We start from the raw sequence: 22,960 nt of genomic DNA, 5'->3' as shown, positions 1-22,960 counted from the left end.
TATACAAAATAATACTAGGCATCGTGCACTGTATATTTGTACAATGCCTAATGTTGTTACAAAAACAGTTTTAAATAATACGCCTGCTGTGAGCTCAAGTATCTCCAAGTGTAGAACTGACAAAAGCACAAAGAAAATGTTTTTTATTAAGAAATTACACAATTGCCTCCTTTGTCTCAACAGGTAGTCATAATAAAAGCAATGGCAAATTTTAATTTAAAATTGCTGAGCATATTATCTTGATGAAGCAGATTTGCTTTGAACAGCAAAACCATAGCCCAATAAAACCCAACTTAAGGCTAAATCCTGATTCATTAACCTGCTTCACCCTTCCTCAGCCCCAAATCCTAACATCCAGCCCCCAGGGAATCAGAATTTCATTCTCAATGAACGGAAGTTGCCAGGGATAACTCTGCAAGTTCTAAGGATTTCTCTGTACTGAAAGCAGAACCAGGACCTTATTATAGCAAAGATGAACCACAACAGATTTTAGCTAGGTAGTGGAATGAGAGTGGAGCTCAGCACAGCAAAGCAAGCACTAACAGCCAGCCCCATCCAACGCAAGGCACTGCACCTACCAGTGCTTTTACTAGAGAATTTTGAAACACATTGGGGTGTACCTAGACTATTTCCCCCCACAGATTATAAAATGTAATTACACAAACACAGTACATACAAAAGCAGGTGCTTTTGTGCTTTTTAAGGAAGATTCATAGAATTATTAAGGTTGGAGAAGACCTCCAAGATCATCTGGTCCAATTCATAATAAAAACGGCCAAATACATACATAGCAATGAGGAAACCAGAATGCATTTAACACTCAGTTTTGGAGGAGTCACTTCTACAACCTGTAGTGATATCTTGTTGCAGGCACATACACAATATTAGAAACCTGAAAGGTTTGAATATGCAAAAGAACTACCAAATTTGATATGAATTTCCAGTACCACTCACAGCCTTTCCTGTCCTGCGAAGACCGTTTTTTCTGTACTCTGCATAAGCTACTGATGTTGCGTTAAGAGAGATAACTTTGCATTACCAAGTATATACAGATGGAATTTAATGCCAGGTACTCAGCAATGGCTGACATTACAGGAACAGCTGTCACCAATTAACATCCAGGTTTCAAATCTGAAAATTATTTGCCAGTTCAGGAAGTTGCATCTCATTAACTCACTATCTCTCCCTAGGCCAAGAACCCCCAAAGAAGTGATTCTTACTTCCCAAAGAGCTTTTCAACTGCTGTAAGAACTGGAGAGCAACAACGAACTTTTTCAGTCACTCATCACATACTCCAGTTCTACCTTTGTTTGTATTTTTCAGGTGGCAGGAGGAGCTACCTTGATTTTTGTGAATTTTTGAACAGTGACGTGAGCAAGAATAGTAGTAAAAGCTACTCATGAGGCAACGTGCCATGTTGAAACTAGCAAAAAAAATCTCACAGCAAAGATATTGACACTGGAAGGACAGTATTACCTTCCTTTTCTATTCTTCTCCATCTTCTCAGAAAGGACTATGAAAGCTAGGGCTTTCGATATTTTTGATTTCAACCTATGGAAATTAGTGGCATATGGAAGAGCTTTCCATTTGCTACTAGAGCCTATTTTAAAAATTCCTCTGAATAACAGCTGTATTCAAACTGTGCTTTAGAGGTTTCATAGTCTGAGAACAAGAGGTCTCATTCCTGTCAGTTTTCTTAACTTGAATTGTATAATACTTGTTTTTAAAGAGGACTAATTCCAGAACAGCCATGTATTGATGGAGGAGGAAGGAGACTCCTAAAAGCAATTTGCATTTTATTAAAAAATCAATTGAATACCAGGCAGAGTCCAATTGCGGAACATTAAATAAAGCTAAATATACTTTCTGTGAGATTTCTGTGACACCCTGCATCCCCACCTTTCCAATTTACTCCCTAGATGACGTATCCGACCGAACAGTTGAATTTACTCCCTAGCTGATGTATCAGACTAAAGAATTAAATAATATTTACACTCCCTAGCTGATGTATCAGAGTGAACTGATAGAACATAGCATATCACGTGGAACTATACGAATTTCAAATCGCTAACAGTAGTAATGCATCGCTATAGGGAAGTGGTTGAGTCACCATCCCTGGAGGTCTTTAAAAGACATTTAGATGTAGAGCTTAGTCATAGGGTTTAGTTGAGGACTTGTGTTAGGTCAGAGGTTGGACTGGGTGATCTTGGAGGTCTCTTCCAACCTAGATGATTCTGTGATCTTCTGTCAGTTAACAGCGCGCTTAGTAAGGGTGCTCTTTAATAGGTGCCGTAGCCATGTGTTGTCCTTGAAACCACGTCTGGTAGGATGTATGGTTTTCTCATGAACATTAGCTCCACACTTGGTGTGAATGTAATCATTGATTAACCCATGCTTTTATTGGTGCAAAACACTTGAGTTTGGGACAGAACTGAGAGGCTGCTCGATGTGTGGGACGACCGGTGTAGCTTCTCCCACCACATAAAACACACCAACAAGCGGCGGTTCCTCAGTTCTTCTAGACAACCTATAAGACACAATTACGGGATTTTTTTTTTTTTTAAGGGCAATTTTTCAAGGGTAAGCACGGAAAGACCCGCTTCTTTCTCCCCTCACACCGATCCCCCCCCCCCGCCGGCGTCCCCCGCTCCCCGCCATTTCCCCTCCCCGGGGGCGGGGCGAGGCGCTGACATGGCGGCGCCCGGGGAGCTCCCCCGGCCGCGGGTCACGTGACGCCGCCTCGGCGCGCGCTCCCGTCGGTTCCGTCCCCTCCCCTCCCTCCCCTGCCGGCAGGGCCGTGTCGCCATCCCGGCGTGCCGCGCGCGGCGTGGGGGCTCCGCCATCCCGCTGGGAGCCGACGGGCAACGGACGGGGCCCTGCCCGCCGCACCGGGAGGCGGGAAGGAGGCGGACGGGGAGGGGAGGGGGCAGGAGGAGGAGGAGGAGGAAGAGGAGGGGGGGGCCGCCCAACGGCCATGCCCGCGCGCAGCCCCTGAGCGGCGCCCGGCCGCCCCTCCCCCGCGCGGACGCCCGCCCGCCCGCAGCAGCCAGCCGCCAACATGGAGGCCGTGAACGCCTTCAACCAGGAGGTGGGAGCCGGGGGGCGGCGGGGGCACGGCGGAGGGGAGGAGGAAGGAGGGAAGGGGGGCACGGCCGCCATCGTTGTCCCCCCCCCCCCCGCCTTCCCCTCAGCGCTCGGTTTCCGGCTCTGGGCCGCGCGGGCCCGGCCCGCGGCCTGCGCTGGGGAAGGGCCCGGTAACGCCCGGGCTGCGGCCTGCGGGGGGTGAGGGGAGGTCGGGGCGGAGGTGGAGGCCGGCAGGGTGGGACAGGGAGAGGGGGAAAGCGGCGGGGGGCGGGGGGCTGCCCCGGCGTGGGGGCAGGCTGGAAAGGCGCTCGGAGCCCTCTCCCCTCGCAAACAGAAGGCCCCCGTCGGCCTCTGGTGGCTTTTTGTGATTTTTTACTCAGCCAGCCAGGGTTTGGAACAAAATGGACAACGGCTGGCTTTGCGTGTTGTGGAAGGAAACGCTTCAGCCCCTATTTTATAAACTTTTCGGCCTAAACCAATTCCCAGCTAGACCTCACTTTGCAGATTTGACTGTTGCAGGTCAGGTATGGGCTACAGAACGTGCCTATCTTCCTCACGACTAACCAGTTCAAACTAAGCCAGGACCTATCCCGGAGCGTTTAGTGCATTTTGAAGGTTGCCGTGCGTGTTTGCTGAACGGAATCGAGAAAAATGGCAGGCTACCCTCATGTGATGAAGTCATGCTGTGTAAAGTTCACTCCCTGCAACTAACTGCTTGTCATACACACTCGACCAAAAATCCACTCTTTGTTAACAAAAATACATATGTATAACAGTACAAAGTAAAAAATAGATAGCACATGCGTCTTTCTAACAATTTCTTTCATTTGTGCATGCTACATGTTGAACCAGTCGTACAAAAAAGCATACAAAAAACCTTCCCAAATACATTGGAGCAGGATGGCACACGTGCTGCATTTTCAGTTTTCATGCAGAGTGCAGAAATATTCTTAGCTGACTAAATATAAACAAATTCTAGCAGATGATTGCTTTTACCTCATTCATTTCAAAATGATGCTACCTGATAAAACTTAATTGTACAGGTAGTGCTTCGCGTTTCTCATACAATAAAAACCACTTTTTTTGCTGATCTGGGGGTGAAAGCATGTGCGACTTTGGAGTAGACATTAGTGTGCCATGGTATTCTGTGACTAACCACAGTTTTAGAAATAGGCATGTTTTAATTAATGCATCCTCCTTTCAGATGAAGCAAAAGCATAATTATTTTGTTTGATACAATCAGAAATTTATTGTGTAATTTATTGTGTAAGCTGAAAGGTATTGAAACGCTGGATTTTATTTCAATGTCAGTTATGGAGAAGAAAACTACTTGGAAAAACTCCTCTTCTGCAATCATTGGCACACAGGAGTAGTTCCATAGGACTGCTTCTGCATAAAGTTAGAGTGTTAATAAATTTAATTTTTTTTGTAATTACTGTGCTGTTCTTAGAAGGTGTGTTTATGGTATTAGCTAAGAACATAAAGTTCTTCAGCTGTCCTTTTAGCTTTACAGAATGTATGCTGCCTGAAACTGCATGCAAAACAATGCAGATTAAAATAAAGTTTCAAACAGCTCAAGCTTTTTTTGAGGAGGGAAAGATTTACGTTAAATACTGCTCTTTTTCTGGGTTTTCTCACTGAAAGCGGAGAAAGGGCAGTTTTACAAAAGTTGTCAACATTTTCACAGGGTGATGGGGATAGGGCAGGCTGGCGAGTGCTTGAGGACTCATTTTGTCCATAAGACTATCTTAAAATGCATAAATGACGTAAGGACAGCAGAGGTATTAGTCTTTGCTAGTCGAATAGTTATTTTATTGAGAGTAAAACAGCTTCAACAACAAAGATCAGGGTTGTCCCCAAATACCCTGTAGGTCAAGGATTCCTCAAAATACTGTCTGACAGTTGTACAATACCATTGTAGAAAGGGACTTGTGGTTTTATAATGGCAACTTCAACTGCAACAGCCGTGAGTTTGGTTCTGGACTTGCCATGTATGCTAGAGGGGAGGCGTTTCCAGCTTTGCTGTCCCTTCTGGTGTGGAGGTGGCAGCTGCCAGCTCTCAGCCAGTCTGTGTGCCAGCGGAGACGTGAGCTACTGCTTCAGGTGGTCGTATGATCTTTTGGGATTTTGGGGGCAAGTTTGGTGATTACAGTGATTTATGAAATGGTGAGAGGTCCAAGCTCAAGTCATGTAAATTAGGCATCCTCTGGGCTATTATATTGGTATCTTCTTCTCAAAAAAGAGAAAAGCACCAGCAACGTTCTTATTAGTGCAAGCTGTACTGTTTGTTTTGCCTGAAGTTCTGTACGAATCATTCATAGCTTTGGCTGACTCCAGTTTCGCTCAGAAGTTCAGGTTTTGGCCTATGAGTTACAGGCTTCTGACTGTATACGATCATGTTGCAGTGAAGTAACAAGTTTCTGCCTGTTAGCTAATTGTGATAAGTATGCGATCTTAGCTGCCCATCTGAATTGTGAGGTGAAACTTAAATACTGAGCTTTGAGCTTGCATGTTGTGCTTAGCAATTGTGGCAAGCTACAAAAGAACACTCCGAGTCCATTAGTTTGGCTCCGGTGATGGGTGGTAACTTACAGGGGTTGCGCAATTTGATCGTGTTTGATTGTGTTGCCCATTCCTTCAAGTCCTGTTCTTTGTACCTCTGTTTTGAATGCAAGTTTACCTGTCAGTGTGCCTCTGAAATTCTAATTTTTCTAATGAGCGGGCACATATTTTGTATTCAGTGAACGTGTTTGCGGCTTTACTTTTATCCAGCTGCGCTCTGAGCAGATATTACCAACTGAATAGGTAGGATTTGACAGTTATGTAGTATAGTGTATTTTCCCTGAGGAAATCAGTTCAAATTGTGTCTTCGAAGAATGAGTTAGAATTCGTGTATTTTTTGATGTATATGGTTTGTTACATTAACAGTGCAGCGTAAGTAAATCACAAAAGGTAATTTGATAATGGTACAAAACTTAGATACATCTTTAAGAAAGCAAGTGAATGTTTTCCTAAAACAACAAAAACACATCTGCCACAGTTTGTAAAGGTTTTAATCCTTATCATGTTTGAATTTAGGGGATATATGTTTCCTTTTCATTACTCTGAAAAAATTGGGGGATAACTTAAAGGTTATAAAAGTTTGAGACCAGAGGTAGAGACTTCTTTACGGTCTTGGTGGAAGTGGGATAAAGTCAAGTCTGCTATTTTGTAATCTTACATTTGTATTGAGTAATGCAGTACGTTCATTTAATCATATGTCTCAGGTTGGTAGCAGGTAATCTGTACCACTACAACAGTTGATATCCCCCTAGACTGCAAATGGAATAGATATTTTGTGGGCAGCTTATTTTAAGTTCCAGTTGCAGCTTTCTTCTTTACCATTTATCTTTAGTCAGTGAACCAGTCAGTTGTATTTTTGTTCCATACAGCTATCTTTCGCTAGTGGTAGACGACCTTTTGCGTATTCTGTTACAATCCCCTTCCCCCCAGTTGTTTTCTTCTTCATTTTGCCCTTGCCAGCAAGCTCCATCTCCCTCTATGGAGAGGGTGGCATTCAAAGGTTTTAACTTTGGTGAGCGAGATGTGGGTAACCTATATTCTCTGTTGCTCCCTGTTCTTCCCCTCCCCACCCCAATACCTGTAAACAGAGGTTAGCAGGATGTCCTTTGCAGTGGTTCTTCAGCAATTTACTGAAATTCACGAATCCTGGTTAGATTCCCTCTAATGTATGGCAAAGCAGGAAGAACACAGCTGCCAATACCTGTGGTTGGAGGAAAAACAAAGGTCACAGACTTCTGTGCATTTTGCACCCCCCCCCCCCCCTTGTCTCTTTCAGAAAATGGTGAAAGCTACTGCCTGTTGCAGCTGACTAAAATATATCCTATATTCTAGAAGGTGCTGCAGAGTGTATTTTTAAGTGAGCGTTGTCTCCCACGTGTCCTGGGAGAGTTGCTCAAGCAGCCCTTCAAATGATGTTTGGATGGTGTAGAGGACAAGAAGGATAAGAGAGTGCTTCTAGAGTTTTAGGCAGAATTTAGTCCTTCTTTAGTGGGTGACGGAGACTGGAATCATTGCAGAAGTAGTGTGCAGCTCTTTGGGGACAGAAGCTGCTTTGTTGCTTTTATGACTGCATCCCATTAGTTGAAGTATCATCGTCATTCTGATAGTGAAAGATCTGTGTCTGTTTCTTCTGGACTAAACCGTTTCCAAGAATATGGAAAGCTGTGATGTCCTATTGGAAATTCTTGGAAAGAGAAGAAATGAGATGAAAAGCTTCTCAGGAGACAGGCCGGACTAGTGAACATAGCACTGACCCAAAGAGGCAGATAAGTTTCAAAAACGTTTGTGTAGAAAATAAAGTTCTTGTCTGTGTGCTTTTCTGCTGTCATCTCCATTTGACTGTGTTTTTTTTTGTTTATTTTGGTCAAGATTTTTCTCCCCAGTGATTCTGAATTTGTGAATAGTCTTTCTGGGCTGTAGAAATAGCTTAGTGGATTGAGTATTCTTTTTGCTGGGGTTCATATCTGATCAAATTTAAATCTCACTTTATTTTCCAAAGAATATAGGCTGGCTGCCGTGAATGTTATGGTGATCTCTGATCTTCTGTGACACCTAATACTTGGTATGCTTCACAGCTGATGGTTAAGAATTTAAAACTTACATTGATCCTCTGAGACATAGCGTAGGAACAGAAGTTTGGTAGACATTGTTATCTTCCTTTTCTTAGCAGCTCAAGGAAGAACTGGGTGAGACCTTAGGAGGAAAGGAAGCAATGAGTTTTATAGGGGAAGGAAAATGTGTTTAACCATTTTTTTTTTGGACCCATGTGTATTTTTTTTAAACATCTGACCTCTTAAAGATCTGGTCATGAATGATTTTGTTAACAAAGCACCATTACTGTTATTGTGCTGTCTGTGCTTGGTAGTCATGTCTTCTACCATCCGTTTCTCTCTAAGTACATGAACAAATAACTATACTATATATGTATAAGTGACTTGCCATTTGTCTGTCTTGTGTGGTTTCTAAATGCATAAATGCATTTCAAAAAATAACAAGTGAATATACAGAGTAATAATATGCAGAGTAATGACTGTATCATATGTGTGTGTGAAGCCTGCTTAAAGAAATGTTCTTGGACACGTGAGACTTGCTAAAATTGTTGAGGGCGTGTTAGACTCCTGTGTTAAAATTGGAGAAGGAAGTTCGAGTGAGAATATTTTAACAATGACCCGAGTGCTTGATATCCACTAAACACTGCATTTTTTTCAGTAGGTTATGTCTCCTGCTCCTTTTCTGTGGGTTTTATTTAGTGAGTATATAAAACTGAGCCGTACCTCCATATTTGTAAATAGATCTCTTTATAGCAAAGAGACTTAACCGGGAGAGCAAAGCCAGAGAAGTCAGCATTACTTAAAAGGTATTTACCTTCCTAATATGTTAGCTGGTGCTTAAAACAGATAAACAGACTTAAGATCAGGCATCAAGCTCAAAACACAACAAAGATTGTAAGCCTGATTTTTTTTTTTTCCTTCTGTGCCAATGGGGTAAGTCTCACAGGATGACACTGTTTCACTTCTTTCCTAGTAGTTTCGGTTTTGGGAAATGTATGAGCTGTTTCTTTTCTCTGGCTGTTTGTATTAGGATAGAGTAGAATAGAATGATTCAGTTGGAGGGGACCTACAACGACAATCTAGTCCAACTGCCTGCCTGCTCCAGGGCTAGCCAAAAGTTAAAGCACGTTACTGAGGGCATTGCCCAAATGCCTCTTGAACACTGACAGGCATGGGGGCATCAGCCACCCCTCTAGGCAGCCCGTTCCAGTGTTTGACCACCCTCATGGTAAAGAAATGTTTCCTCATGTCCAGCCTGAGCCTCCCCTGGAGCAGCTTTGTGCCGTTCCCGCGTGTCCTGCCATCGGTGACCAGGAGCAGAGGCCGGCAGCTCCCTCTCCACTTCCCCTCCTCAGGGAGTTGCAGAGCAATGAGGCCGCCTCTCAGTCTCCTCCAGGCTGGACAACCCCAGTCTCCTCAGCCCCTCCTCACAGGACATGCCTGCCAGCCCTTCTGCCGGCTTCGTTGCCCTCCTCTGGATGCTTTCAAGGAACTTAACATCCTTTTTATATTGTGGAGCCCAGAATGGCACAGAGTATTCAAGGTGAGGCTGCACCAACACTAAATATAGCGGGAGAATCACCCCTTTTGACTGGCTGGCTGTGCTGTGTGTAACACACCCCAAAATGCAGTTTGCCCTCCTGGCTCCCCGGGCACACTGTTGGCTCACGCTGAGCCAGCTGTTGACCAGCACCCCCAGGTCCCTTTCTGCTGAGCCTCTCCCCAGCCACTCCTCTCCCAGGCCGTGCCTGTGGCCAGCGCTTCTCCATCCCAGGTGCAGCTCTCAGCATTTGCCTTTGTCAAGCTTGATGCCGTTGCCAATTGTCCAGTGCTCCAGTCTGTCTAGGTCCTTCTGCAAGGCCTCCCATCTCTCTGGGCGTCTGTTAATCTCTTCTGGCATGCACACATCACTGCCTGATTTTGCCTTTTTTGTAATGAACTCAGTAATAAAGTGAAGCCGATAGTATTCCTGCATTTCATCTTTTTCTTCTTGATAAGATACGCTGTGCCAGACGTGCTGTCTTTTTAGGGTTCTAAGGTAGGGCTGTGGGCAAACTTCCAAGTAGAGCATCTCTCTTATGTTTAAAAAAACATAGTTTCTCATGCTTCTGTGTAAAATAAACCCTCAAAAGGCATTGATGGTAGAATAGCAGAAATGTGTAATTTGGTTTTTGGAAAACTAAATTAAACTATTTTGAGCAACCTGATCAAATGGGAGGTGTCCCTGCCCACAGCAGAGGGGTTGGAATCAGATGGTCTTTAAGGTCCCTTCCAACCCAAACCATTCTGTGATTCTCTAGGTCATCAAACTGTGCCTTCTCCCATTACCTACTTCTACTGCACCTCACCCTACACCTTCGATATGAACCAGAGCGGGTTCTACAGTTCGAGTTGGAAGGCCCTGTTAGTTTGCTCAGTTCTGCCACATGTTCTCCAGTACTTCTGCATTTTACATTGATCTGGGGGGATGTTTACTAGCTTGCCCTTTAAATAACGTGCAGAACAGGTCATCACCTTTTTACTGTCTGCTAAGCTTTAAGGAGTGGCTCTTTTTTTGGTATTTAGTTGCATTTATTATTCTGAAAACTAGGAGGTGATTTTCCTCCCTTTGAGGCTCTTGGCTTTAGAGGTATTTTGTCCTGTATATCCATACTGTTATGAAAAGTATGCAGAAATATTCTTGAATGAGTATTTTGTATTGTGGTTTGAGTTTAGTAGGTTCTTTATTACTTCCTTTATTTTTGTAGTACATGGGTTGATACAGAGCAACAAAGAAAAGATCCCTTTAAAAACATGGTTCTTTAAAAAACGTGCTGCCACAGCACACAGACTGTCAGTTATAGAGAGGGAGATTCCAGAAATGTTCACAGATTCTTGAATTGAATTGTATCCTAAGCCAGAGCTTGTGTAAAACAACCGTGCATTTTTTCATACTACTTTCAACAGGTAGGATGGTTTCAGCTGAAACAGTGAAGTTTTTTAATGACCTTTGATGATGATCTTGATAGCATTTTGTGACTAAGTCTTTCTGTTATTCTACCTTGTTTTTCCCTTGTGTGTGAAAAGATCCACACAGATGGCAGGATACAATTCGTCTTAAAGTACTGAAATTATCAAAAGTAAACAAAAGTACAAGTCTTGAATAGTCCTTGGGTTCATTAAAAGAAGGTTTCACTTCATTTCTTCTCCCGTGCTACCTCTTGCCCTGTTGTGCCCCCCCCTCCCATCCTTGGCAATGGGATACCCATTTGACTTCTGATTGCCAGGTGAGCTGTTTGAGGGGCAGTAGCCTCTGCTTGTTCCTTTAACCAGCAGTGTCACTATACAGGGAAGGAAGGCAGGGAGCAACTACGAGCTGTTTCTTTTCCCCAAACATGCGGTTATGGTTGGTAGGAATGCAGTGGCGAGAGCAGCAAGTCATTTCCAAGCAGGTCACAGGCTCTACTATTGGAGGCAGCGTGCTGGAAGTGCTCTTAAAGCTAAGCTTTTGCACCTAGGTTGCTTCTTGAATTGATCATAGTGCGCTTTGAGGAATTAGATACTGCAGTACTCTTGGAAGAAGATTCCTCTAAAAATAGACTTTTTTTTGGCATACATTGGTTCTGGGAATGTGTATGAAAAAGGATTTAAGTCTAGCTGAATGGGCATAATACTGAACAATTTCCCTTTCTAACAATGAAAATTCATAAGGAACTAGTAAGGCTGTTAAATTTTAGGTTTACCCTTCTTTACAACACCGTTTTGACACATGTAACTGTTATAGTGAGAATTAAGTAAAAACCAGGTTTAAAGTACTCATTTGGTATTCTAAAATCTTAAGAAAATCCAAAAGGCAAGGAAGTTTTGGTGTGCCATTCAAAAAGCTAGCTGTATGTGTGAAGAGAGAGCAGAGTATAAATACAAACGTGTGTGTATGTATGTGTGTTTACGTATAAAAATATTTTCATCTTAATCTGATAGATGTTTCAGCTGTAGTTCATCCTGGGCTGTACTCTCTGGAAATATCCGCATGTACTGACCTCATTGCTTTTACTGTGTTTTTGTTGCTGTTGCCCAGAGTGCTGTCTGTAACAGCAAATGAACAATTTACAGTCATCTGCTCAGTCCTGTTCTTCCAAAGCTTCTGTTTATTCCTGCCTTATTAGCCTCAGTTCCAGCCTCTCAATGTTCTTTAATTAGTGCCTTCTTGAAGCTACCATGTTGTTTATTGCATCCTCCCTGGCTACTTCACTGCATCTAGCTGGTTCCCTTCTTCCTGCCCTCTAGCAGTTTTGTGCTCCTTGCATTTTTTCCCCCAGTTGTAACATCATTCTTGGGATACCTTTTCAGACACCATTTTTTTTTCTTTTTTCCCCTCTTTTCTGCAACTTGTTTATTGTCATCTGTCCTGCTATGAGCTCTCCCAGTTTCCTGGTTCTCTCCTGTGGTGTTCCTGAAGAAGGAGCGCTGAAGTGCTGCTTTCACACTGGCTTCTTTGTTCTTGGAACACGGGGCTGGCTCCTTTTTCTGCAGGGCTGGTCGCTTCTTGGTGCGTAAGGGAAAGGATACGGAGTGGCGGTCGTGAAATGTTGGCTCCTTTTTCTTCTGCTCCACCTCATTTTTCAAGCCTTCTGGTGGTCCATTTGTGGGTGTTGGGTTCTTTGTTAATTTTGTTTTTCATTGCATCTTGAAACAGATTTTCCATTGCTTTAATGTAAGCATTGGCTTTGTTCATCATGAGCCTTTGCACTTATTCAATAGAAAAATATAATTCAGAATTGAAATTAAAACTCAGACACCTCTCTCCTTCTGTCTTTTATCAGACAGATTGCATTTGGCCATACTGTGATTTGTCAGCAAGCAGAGATGTTAGCTGAAGTGTGTCTTACAGCTTGACTGGGTTTAAAATGAAATATTCTGGCACTGGAGCTTGCCTTTTATGGAGATTCGTAACGAAAAGCCATGGTTTTGACTTGTTGTTGGTGTTGGAAAGGATATCTGGCTACCACTCTCTTGAAGGACAATTTTTCTTCATTCCTATTTCTTGGAATAGGAATAATAATTAAAAGTTTACATGCATATATTCTTGCTTACTCTTTATGTTTTATTGGTGTAAAGCTTTCTTTTTGAACTGATGAATTAATAAGTTGTCAATCTACTTGCCTTCAAATAATTGGCTGTGATTTTTTTTGCCTTCTGCATAAACATACCTACTTTTTTTTCCTTAACTGAGACAACAGGTGAATCTGCGTAAGTTGGTCACTTCAAAAATATCTTGAACCTTTAAATTCGTAGAAAAACAAGAGTGATTTATAAATGATTTCTTGCTTTCCATTACACTGTCAAATGAAGATATTTTTATTCTGTACTTTGTTCTGTGGCAGGCAATTTATTACATTTTTGACTAGTATTCAAGGGCTTTAGTTTTTCTTTATTTCATTGTGATAAATAAAATCACTTATGTAATGCAAAACATTTTTCTATGATTTGTGGGGAAAAATTCAAGGTAGAAATGATTGTGTAGGAAATGTTGAAGATCTGTTCCTTGCGTTACAAAAAAACATGACAATATGAGGATTCTTTCTGCCTTTAGTAAGCCACAGCTAAGATAACAGATTAAGTTCGTGGGAAGAATAGAAAATAATATTTAACGGGGTGAGAGCACCTAACTATGAGGTGTGATTTGGAAGGAGGAGTTAAAAAGTAGTACTGGAACATCCTGGCTTCTATTTCTGCCTGGAAGATGGGAAAGAAGATTGGAGAAAACTGTTCTTACACGCCAACGTGGATTGTGCTTCCAGGTCTGCAGACGAGCAGAGTAGAAGCAGTCACAATACGCCATAAAACCCTAGTGTAGCATATGGTGTAGTTTCAGCAATCGGCTATTTTTACGATGGGAAATTACAACAGCAGCTTACGGAGTACATGGAGTTCGCTGTAGATCCAGAGTAGGTAGGCTAGGCTGGAAAATGGTGAAAGGTGCACAGGATTTTGGTGTCATGTGTGTGCAGTGCATGCTTCTGGGTGCCTGACTGTAGGACTGGTATTGAAAAACAGCCCTTCCAAAATCTCCTATTTCCCTGTTCTCTTAAAAAGCTCTACACACAGCAAATTAGAGTAGGAGAATTATGCCATTGAGATGATGCTGGGGACCTGGGGAGAACACGGTGCTCTTTCCTCAGCTCTCTGTGGTACCAGCTGTGACAGTTCTACATCCAGGTTTTAGTTTCTTTCAGTTTCTGAAATGCAAATTTAGTTCTTGCTTCCAGAATCATGGTTAACACTGGAAGACCAAGTGGTGTTTTTTTCTCAATGCCAAGATTGAAAACTTTGTGAAACTGTTTTGTAATAAAATTTCCTCCTGTGAGATGCAAGTCACACTGATGCCACTTGTGAATGTGAAGTTTGTTTTTTAGCTTGGAGTCACACTCAAATTTAAAGAGATGGATATCCTACCTGTATCCTATCTGTTTTGAGTATAGAATGTGCTTTCAGTAATTTAGACTTGAAAAAAAATAACAACCTGGATTCTGCATTACTAGATTTAAATTCCTTTTTGTTCTTAACAGAACAGCACTTGGGGTTCTTAAATTCTGGTAGGATTACAACTTTTTGATACAGTGTACCTGGGCTATGCTTAAAGAAATTAGGATATGATTATTCTGTAAATCTGGCTCACAGAATGCCACAAATTGCCGTCTGTATTAAGACTAGTCGCTTCTGAAAGCTTTGTCCTTGAGGATCTAATTTTTCCACTGGGCAGCATTAGTATGGAGAACAGTGCAGAGGATTCTACAGAACAGTTGGTGCAGTTAACTTTAATAATAATATGGGATGTTCATAGCAAACCAAGTGTCTCAGTTAAAGACATTTGCAATGTCTATATATATATATAACAGGGTAATTTGAAAACTTAGCATTGATTTGATGCCTTGATGGACGAAAGTTGGAATACTTTTATGCAAATTATTTTAAGATTATAGGATTATGTCAGTCTAGCTATCTGTAAGGATATCCTAACATTTCTATTTTTTAAGGAGACGTTCAGGCTAATTTAAATCAAGATGCAGTTAATTGATTTATATTACTTCTGTAAAATGGTTCCTATACTATAAGCAGATACCTGGTTTTGGACGTAAGTGGGACTTTGACAGTAGCCTTATCTTGCAAATTGCTGAATGTGGGCTACTTCACAAGGAAAACAGCTTTGAACATTGCCTAGAAAGATCTGCTTGGTAGTCTCTTTGTTTCAAAGGCCAGCCAACATTGCAGTGATGTGTAACGTGGAACATCTGTAATCAATCAGTTGTCTGAAATGTTGTCTTTTTGGATAACAGCTTAAACTTCATAATACATTTTTAATATTTGTGTTTTCTTTTTCTCTTCAGCTCTTTTCATTGATGGAGATGAAACCTCCTATTTCCCGAGCAAAAATGATTCTCATCACAAAAGCTGCCATTAAAGCTATTAAGGTAAGGTACAATAGCCTAAAAATAAAACAATAACAGTAGCAATGTGTTGTTGTTTTACTTCTAAGTAAACGCATCTCCGGACTTCCCAGTCTTAGCTTCATGGATGTTTTATTCTAGCTGGCATTAAGAAACAAGTGGGTGGTGAACATCATCTCCTGGTTTTAGATTAGTAGCATAATGACAGCTTCATTTTTTTGAATCGTTGCTTTTTAATGCCACCCACTCTAGTGTTATGATTTCTATGTAATAAAGCTTTAAATGTTGCAGCATGCAACTGAGTCGTAACATATTAAAACATATTGAACTCGCTTGTAAAGTAAATCGAGAAAGTTCTCAGTAGTACTTGAGACGCAGTATGTCTTTTGTGTACACGTTGAAACACTTCTGTAGAAAGGATGGCTTGTGTCTGTCTGTTCTGTGATTTTTTTCCCCATTAGCTGTAGACCTTGATTAATTCTAACATGCTTCTTTCTCAAATGTGACTTCAATGTTTTTGTAGTCCTTCCTAAATGATAGTAAGCACAGAGTTAAAATACTTCTAAAATTGTGTCACTGTCAAGTAGTTGATAAATTAATTTATGTATTTATTTTCCAGCTCTACAAACACGTTGTCCAGATTGTAGAGAAGTTTATCAAAAAGGTAATAAAAAAAAACCAAACCTGTCTGCGTCTGTTACTACATATGATTAATAATGCTGGTAAATAGCCAAAAAGGCTGCTGTTATTCAGGGATTGACGGAAACAATCAATTTTTTTAGTGTTTTATATATTTTGATATCTCTTTGAGTATATAATCTCCTCATTTGAATTTTCTGTACTACATTAGGAAGAGGAAGAAAAAAAGTATTGTAAAACTTCTCCAATCAGCAACTAGGGAGGAAACTAGCAATATGGAACTTGAAACTGATTTTCACTGGTGAAGATAATACATATTTTAGGAAATACAATTTTTATACTTGCGTAGGCATGTAAAACAACAGGCTAGAATGTAATGATTCACTAAAAGGAAACTTGCATACTGCTGAACATAAGTTCCTCTGAGTGAACAGGAAAAATACCTTTTCATTTGTGGAAGAGAAGAACTTGTTGTTCTGCAAGATGCATTAAATACCAGAACATAGAGTTGATGGAAGAAGTCCAGTGCATTTGAGTGTAAGGTAGCTTGACAACACAATTGTGACAGTCTGTACAGGAAAGTAGTAGATCTGTTGTTTCAAGCTAAAGATACTTTAAAACCAGTGATAGGGAAGGTGAAGGCTGCGTCAAGTTATGCAGCTGTATTTTACTCTGTCCCAAATGTAAAAGCATTTTTTTCTTCCTTCTCGATTTCTATCAACAAAAGTAAAGCAGTAAAAGGATTCTACCTAAGCATGATACACAAGTCTCTTCTGTATACACGCCCAACTGTAACTTGTGTTTCTATAAAAATGTTCGTGGCCCCTTTCTCCAACTTAATGAAAATACTACATTGTGTAGAAAGTTATTGTTATATAAATTAAAAGGTTTTTTAGATTAAAATTCTTAAACCTTTTCTTACTTATTTGTCATTTTGGCTCATTAATGATGCACAATACCAACTTCTTTCAGTACTGTAAAATAGAGTCTATATCTTTTTGTAGAAATTTGTATATGAACCTGGTATTACAGTTCACTTTTTGTTGTCTTTAATAACTATTACTGTTGAATCTATTTAAATACTTGTTTTCATTTTTTAAAAAAAAATAACATCTGCAAAAGAACAGGTTTTTTTGGTGGTGCTGCCATAAACATTAAATCTGTGGTCAGTTTGAAATTCATCATTCTGTTTGCTTTTATACCATCCATGATCTACATAGGCTGAAGCCTCTGTAGTTTTAGAAACAAATGGTAATGGTGTTGATGTGTTTTTTTTCCCTGCCTTAATATAGTAAGAGTAGACTCCTTGTAGGGAACTGAGGTGAATGCATGCTGTCTTCTGAGTATCACTGCCTAAAGGACGTTTTTTTTGTTTTCAGTGCAAACCAGAATATAAAGTCCCTGGATTGTATGTTATTGACTCTATTGTTCGTCAGTCTCGTCACCAGTTTGGAACGGACAAGGATGTCTTTGGGCCAAGATTCTCTAAAAATATTACTGCCACATTCCAGTATTTGTATCTCTGTCCATCTGAAGACAAGGTACAACTATGATTTCTCAAGTGTTGTTGTGAATTGATAAGTGTTCTTGTGACATTTCCATTTACACAAAAGCTAATTCGGTGGTTTTCTATGTCCTTGTAGTGACTATTTATTATAATGGTAAAACATGACAAGAAAGATTGTCAATGGTAATAGTTAAATGGAAGTTCTAAGTTATACCAAAAAGTAAATATTTTGCCTAAGTTCATCACTTTTGCTCTGTGTATGCAGACACGTGAACAGTGTGTGAGTGTTTGTGACTATGCCAAAACTTTTCTTCTTGAGGTTTCTTCAGGAAAACTTAGTGTGGAAGGTGGTGTCTCCCACAGAAAGGTGTTGCAGAAGTGCCAGAGTTGTAGGAAGTGAAGGTTCTGCTCCTAGACTTTTTCTAAGAAAATGACTATCTTTATTTCTTCAGTCTTGACAGATCCCGCATTTGAGAATTTAATTGCTTCTCTCCATTGTGAAGACTTATTTAAGGCCTCAGTTTTCTTAGTTTATCCTTAATTTCTTGATGGTCCCAGTTGCTACCAACAGAAGATGGCTTTTATGCCCTCTGTTGGAACACATTCAAAAGGCTTCCGAGATAAGTGCATTTTAGGAGTTGCCAGTTGGTTTGCAGAAAATTGCCTACTCACTGCAACACTAAGAGCAAAATACTCTTTTTCTAAGTGACTTTTTTTTTCTAATTTCCTAACTAAGCTTTTGAAATCTTTTGGTACTCTGTTGTTTTCTAGGATGGACACTGAAGACCTTTAGACTGAGCCTGATACTCTGAAACTTAATGCGTGAATATCTAGAACCTAAACAAAAAATGACCTGTAGATGCAGAATAACCATGGCTGATATCAAAAGAGAATGATATTTGTATTTTTAACAGCCTTTCTGTAAGATTAGTGTGGGATTGAAATTAGTGTGGGATTTTCAAGTCTTTCAGAGAGATAGAATAGTCGAGGCCAAAAATGCTGCTGTTTTGAAGTTTAACTATTCTTCAGTCCAAAATCTTGTACAAAAATAGCCATTCCAAGTTTCTGTCTTAATTGATACTATTGTAGAAATATTTTGTTAAATTCTTCAATCATTTAGCTTATGACAGTACCAGTGGATTTGCATGGGTGTATGTAACTGAAACACAGTAAGGCATTTGACTGTTGAAACAAGAACAGAATCAACTCATTCTTGGAAGCTGCATTAGAACTGAGAAGTACTTAAAATGTATATGTGTAAGTCAGATGACTAAGTATATAAAAAGGATGGGTATGCCAAGATTAAATATAACATTTATTCTGATTTCTATCTGTTTGTATGTTATACCTGAAGCAGCACATCTAGTTAGGTATTATTGTTTAATGCTAGGCTAAAGAAGGAAAGGCTACTTTCCAGCTTGTTCCTTAAGGTTTATTAAAAACAAACAAAAAAAAAGAGCAAGCTTAAAATAACAGCTGTCAGTTAGAGGTTCTAATTTAATCTTCCTTCAGCGATCAGTTAGAGAATTTTCCACCCGCTTTCCTGATCTTTTGAATACTGATAGAGATGAGTTTTCTGGTGCCAACATAGAATTGGTTGGGTTAGTAGAAAAAGTTTTGAACAGTCTTCACTAACTTTGAAACTTCTAGTATTTTATGGTCTAATTGCCCCTCTCTCCCCTGGGCTTTTCCAGCTCATCTTCATTTTCTTTCTCATAACATTTGTTGTTTGTTTCACTCCTTTATGACTGTGAAGAAATGGTGGTGGGGCTAATGTGACTACTTCTACTGTTTATCAAACCTGGATTTTGTGATGGGACAGAACAGCTTTAGAAAAATGGTACAAGGGGATAATAAGTTGGCAGGTTGTATCTTTGCCATATGCAAGGTCTTGCTGACCTGTGTGACAACATAGAGGGTTATTTAAAAGGTGTGCCCAATTCTGTTGAACTACTATACTGATCAATCCTTTCTTCTCAATGTTTAAAAAAAAAAAAAAAAGATGAATTTGGAGTTTGTGAATTAGGAAAGCTGTATTTAGCATTGATGTCTGCTTTTGTTTCGACAGAGTAAAATAGTCCGTGTCCTGAACCTTTGGCAGAAAAATGGTGTTTTTAAAATTGAGATCATTCAACCCCTTCTGGATATGGCAGCAGGAACTAGTACTGCTGCTCCAATGACAGAAAATGCTGCTAATAATGAAGGTATAAATGACATTATGGCTTCTTCTACTTGTTTTAGAAAGGTGAATGGTATTAGAAACTCTTGCTTTCATGTTCAAGTGCTACTAGTAGTTTCAACAGGAACGTATTAATAAATTCAGCTTTGCTGTCACAACTATGTGGGCCAGCTGTAGCCCGTACTGATACTGTACTTCAGAAGTTATCAGAATGTGAATGATCATTTTCAAAATACCTCAAATCGATACTGCGTGAGTGCATATGGATGCACATCTTTTCCATAAAGATGACTTAATGTTCACTCTTAAAATAGTCTTTTCTTTATTCTGAAATATTTTTGTTGCTTCTTAGTTTTATAATTCTCATGTCCATTTTTTTAATGTTAGAATCTGGATCCATAAAGCATGATGTTCAGTGTAAGAGCTTACACTGAACCATCTTAATGTCTGAAAGCAACAGCTATTAATATCTTTCAGTGTGAGACCCCAAAACATTTTATGCTGGTGTTTCAAATCCAAATTCCTGAACAGTAAATTTAAGACGGATGGTAGGCTTTTACACGGACTACTGGTAGAAAACCACTGACCTAAAGAGTAAAGTAATGACTGCCCTCCCACAATATTTTCACTGACCTATTTTATGCCACATAAAAAGCTGGTAGTGAGGTTATTGAATTGTGGAAGAGCAAATGCATACCACAAATCCCTCTTTCTCTGGAGGGTCGTCTTTTTGAGTTTCTGTATTTCAGTCTTAGTTTTCGTGACCTCAATATTTGCTGCACTTGTATATGTTGGAATAGGACTGGCAAAAATGTAATAATGTGAATGAGGTGTGGTGACAGACAACAAAATAATGATGCGCAGTAGCATAAATAGAATATTCTCCAGTGGTGTTCAGGAAAATGTATTTTTTAAACATGGTGAGTTAGGGGGGAAGTATCTTAGCATCTCAACTCAGATGCAGACTGCTGGCTATATGGTTTCATTCGGTTATAACAGACAAGTGGCACTATTGTTCCGTCTCTGTCTCATTACTGGTAGCTAACGGATCGGGTGCCTTTTTCGTAGATGTTCATCCTGATTTCAGTCAGATTATTCACATGCACCAGAGGGGATAATTTGGCCCTGAAATAAACATGCTAATGATTAATAATAAATATATTAATGCATTATATGAAATAGAATCTCTTTCACTTACAATGCTGCAAAATCTGTTTAGCCAAAAAGAGAATTTTTTTCTCCATTGAGCAAGCAAATATCCCTCTGAATATATACAGGAAGTAATTTGGGAGTTAAAGTATCTTTTAAATCAATCACGGATCTTTTTGCAGAATTTTTATGTAACATCTGACTTATGGGAAAATGTTATTCAACATTTGACTCTGCTTGCTGCTTATCAACACTGCAGTAGTTTAAACTGCAAACAGATGAATGGGTTTAAAGAAGTTGTTACTGTGATGCAAACATTAGCTTAGTTTCTCAAAAAATATATTTTTTTTTAAACTTTATTCCATTGTACAATTTTATAACATTTCATTAAAATATTTTCACTGAAGAATAGTTACTTGCTCACAACATGGAGAAATTGCTGGTATTGCTGCTAATTTATATTGTACTAGCAAAATGTTTGTTAAAAAACAAAAAACATTGTTACTTAAAGCAAAGAGAATGGAAAAGCTCCATGTGTAGACAAAGCTAAGAGCATGCCTTAAAATGTGGTTTCTTTAGTGGAGTTCAGTGGAAATGAAACTTTTTCTGGAAGAGTTAGTATATGGTGGTTTATACAATGGGAGGATTTATCTAGCAGATGCAGGTTTGGCTTATGTCTCTGCAGAAGTGGCATGTGAACAAACCTTGCCAAAGGAGTTGCTTGGGAAATAATTTTTAGAAACCTTTAATTATTACCAGACTTCCCAGCAAAAGTTCTGCTACTGCTAGAAAATAGTTATCAATATTTCAAAGGAATATGATTAGAAAACTCAATTTTTCTTGAAGTGAACCGTTAAATGATTTATTTAAAATACTCCTGAAAAAGGAGTCCAGATTTTTAAACTTTGAAAATGGAACTAATATTTTAAGTGTATTGATTTGTATTGCTTAATGCTGTCTTGAGTAGTAGTTTTGCTGTTAACTTTCCTACAATTGTAAAAATGTAATCACCGAGCTGTCATCTAAAATACCATGCTGGACTAGCTTTCAGATAGGCTTTTTTTTTCTTTATTTTCTTTTTAAATGTGTTTTCGTAGTGTATCCAACGCAGAGATGTGAGCAGTGAATAGAGCAGTTGAAGGCAAAATTAATATAACATATAATTGGGGTAGTTCAGATAAGAGCACGGACTTGATTTTTTTGGTTTAAATAAGCTACTGTGGATAGACGGGTGTTTCAAGGAGGTAGATGTATGCACTGATGAGTACAATTTTTGAGTAATGAAGCTTTTTGTTCATTCCTACGGAAATCTTAGGTTCACCGCCCCCTCCAGCAAAGGTTGCTTCGGAGCCCCCTCAAGTCACTGCTAATTCAGTACCGACAATGCCACAGTTGCCCAGTTCTGATGCCTTTGCAGCTGTAGCTCAGTTGTTTCAAACAACGCAAGGACAGCAGGTAACGTCTTTATATGTAAGATGAAAGGTGGGGAAATGATGGAAGAAACATTCTTGATTTGAAGCAAAACGAAAAACAAAACAAAACAAAAAAACACTGCCTGAGTCTTAAATGGAAAACTTGTAAGAGCTGAGGTCGGTATTTGAATCTTCCATGGCCTTTCTATCCAGAGATTATTGTATTCAGGAAAAGTCAGTTATGCGTTAGTAAAGAATTAGTTCTGAATTGGTACAGTTACAAAGTTTCAAGAGTAGGCTGAATACATAGAATGAAAACTGAATTTTATTGTTTGGTACACTCAATTAAACAGCTTCAGTGTTGGAAGGCCTAAATATTGAAGTCTTCTGATGTGCTGAATTGTGCCACTGATGTAATTTAAAAATGACTTCTGGTCTCGCTGAAAGTTCTCCACCTTCATAGTTAAGTCAGGTTATTGGTTGTATGCATCCTATGCTGTTGGTGTTCATTCAATGCTATAGGCTAATTTGATACAAAATTTATATCCTACAGCTCTAATAGTAATATATACAATGGCATTTATTTAATACTCTGTTTTTTTTTTGTAGCTTCAGCAAATTCTTCAGACTTTTCAGCAGCCTCAAAAACCCCAGTCACCGGTCATAGATAACACTGTGATGGCTCAGGTTCAAGCTATTACTGCTCAGTTGAAAACTACAGCATCACAACCACAAGAACAAAAAGCTGCTTTCGCACCACCTGAGCAAAAAACATCCTTTGACAAAGTAAGTTTTCCTTTGTTCCTTGAGTTTAACATCTTCAATTCAACAGGAAGCTTAGTGGATAGTTTAGTGGATAACTGAATGTCTTCCAGATGCTGGGGGGAAACGGTGCAAATTGTTTCGTCTTCAATGTGGAGGTTGCCTTCCTGTTTTTATAGACTTAGCAT

General features: G+C 39.8%; 1 protein-coding gene across 2 annotated transcripts in view; it reads left to right on the top strand.

Moving 5' to 3' along the window:
* The first annotated feature begins 2,743 nt into the window (after positions 1 to 2,743).
* The window catches only part of SCAF4 (SR-related CTD associated factor 4), a 46,087-nt gene continuing 25,870 nt past the window's right edge, over positions 2,744 to 22,960 (top strand). The window contains exons 1-7 of one of the 2 annotated variants that reach the window (XM_083841652.1): positions 2,744 to 3,088; positions 15,065 to 15,148; positions 15,744 to 15,788; positions 17,143 to 17,304; positions 19,339 to 19,474; positions 21,914 to 22,053; positions 22,620 to 22,796. In XM_083841652.1, coding sequence (XP_083697778.1) covers positions 3,059 to 3,088; positions 15,065 to 15,148; positions 15,744 to 15,788; positions 17,143 to 17,304; positions 19,339 to 19,474; positions 21,914 to 22,053; positions 22,620 to 22,796 — 774 coding nt within the window. In that variant the 5' untranslated portion in view covers positions 2,744 to 3,058. The remainder of the gene's footprint in view (positions 3,089 to 15,064; positions 15,149 to 15,743; positions 15,789 to 17,142; positions 17,305 to 19,338; positions 19,475 to 21,913; positions 22,054 to 22,619; positions 22,797 to 22,960) is intronic. The other variant, XM_083841653.1, reaches the window with a different exon arrangement.

The sequence above is a fragment of the Anser anser genome, assembly GCF_964211835.1.
Source record: "Anser anser genome assembly, chromosome: 1".
Lineage (NCBI taxonomy): Eukaryota > Metazoa > Chordata > Aves > Anseriformes > Anatidae > Anser > Anser anser.
This window is presented reverse-complemented; position numbering and strand designations above follow the sequence as displayed.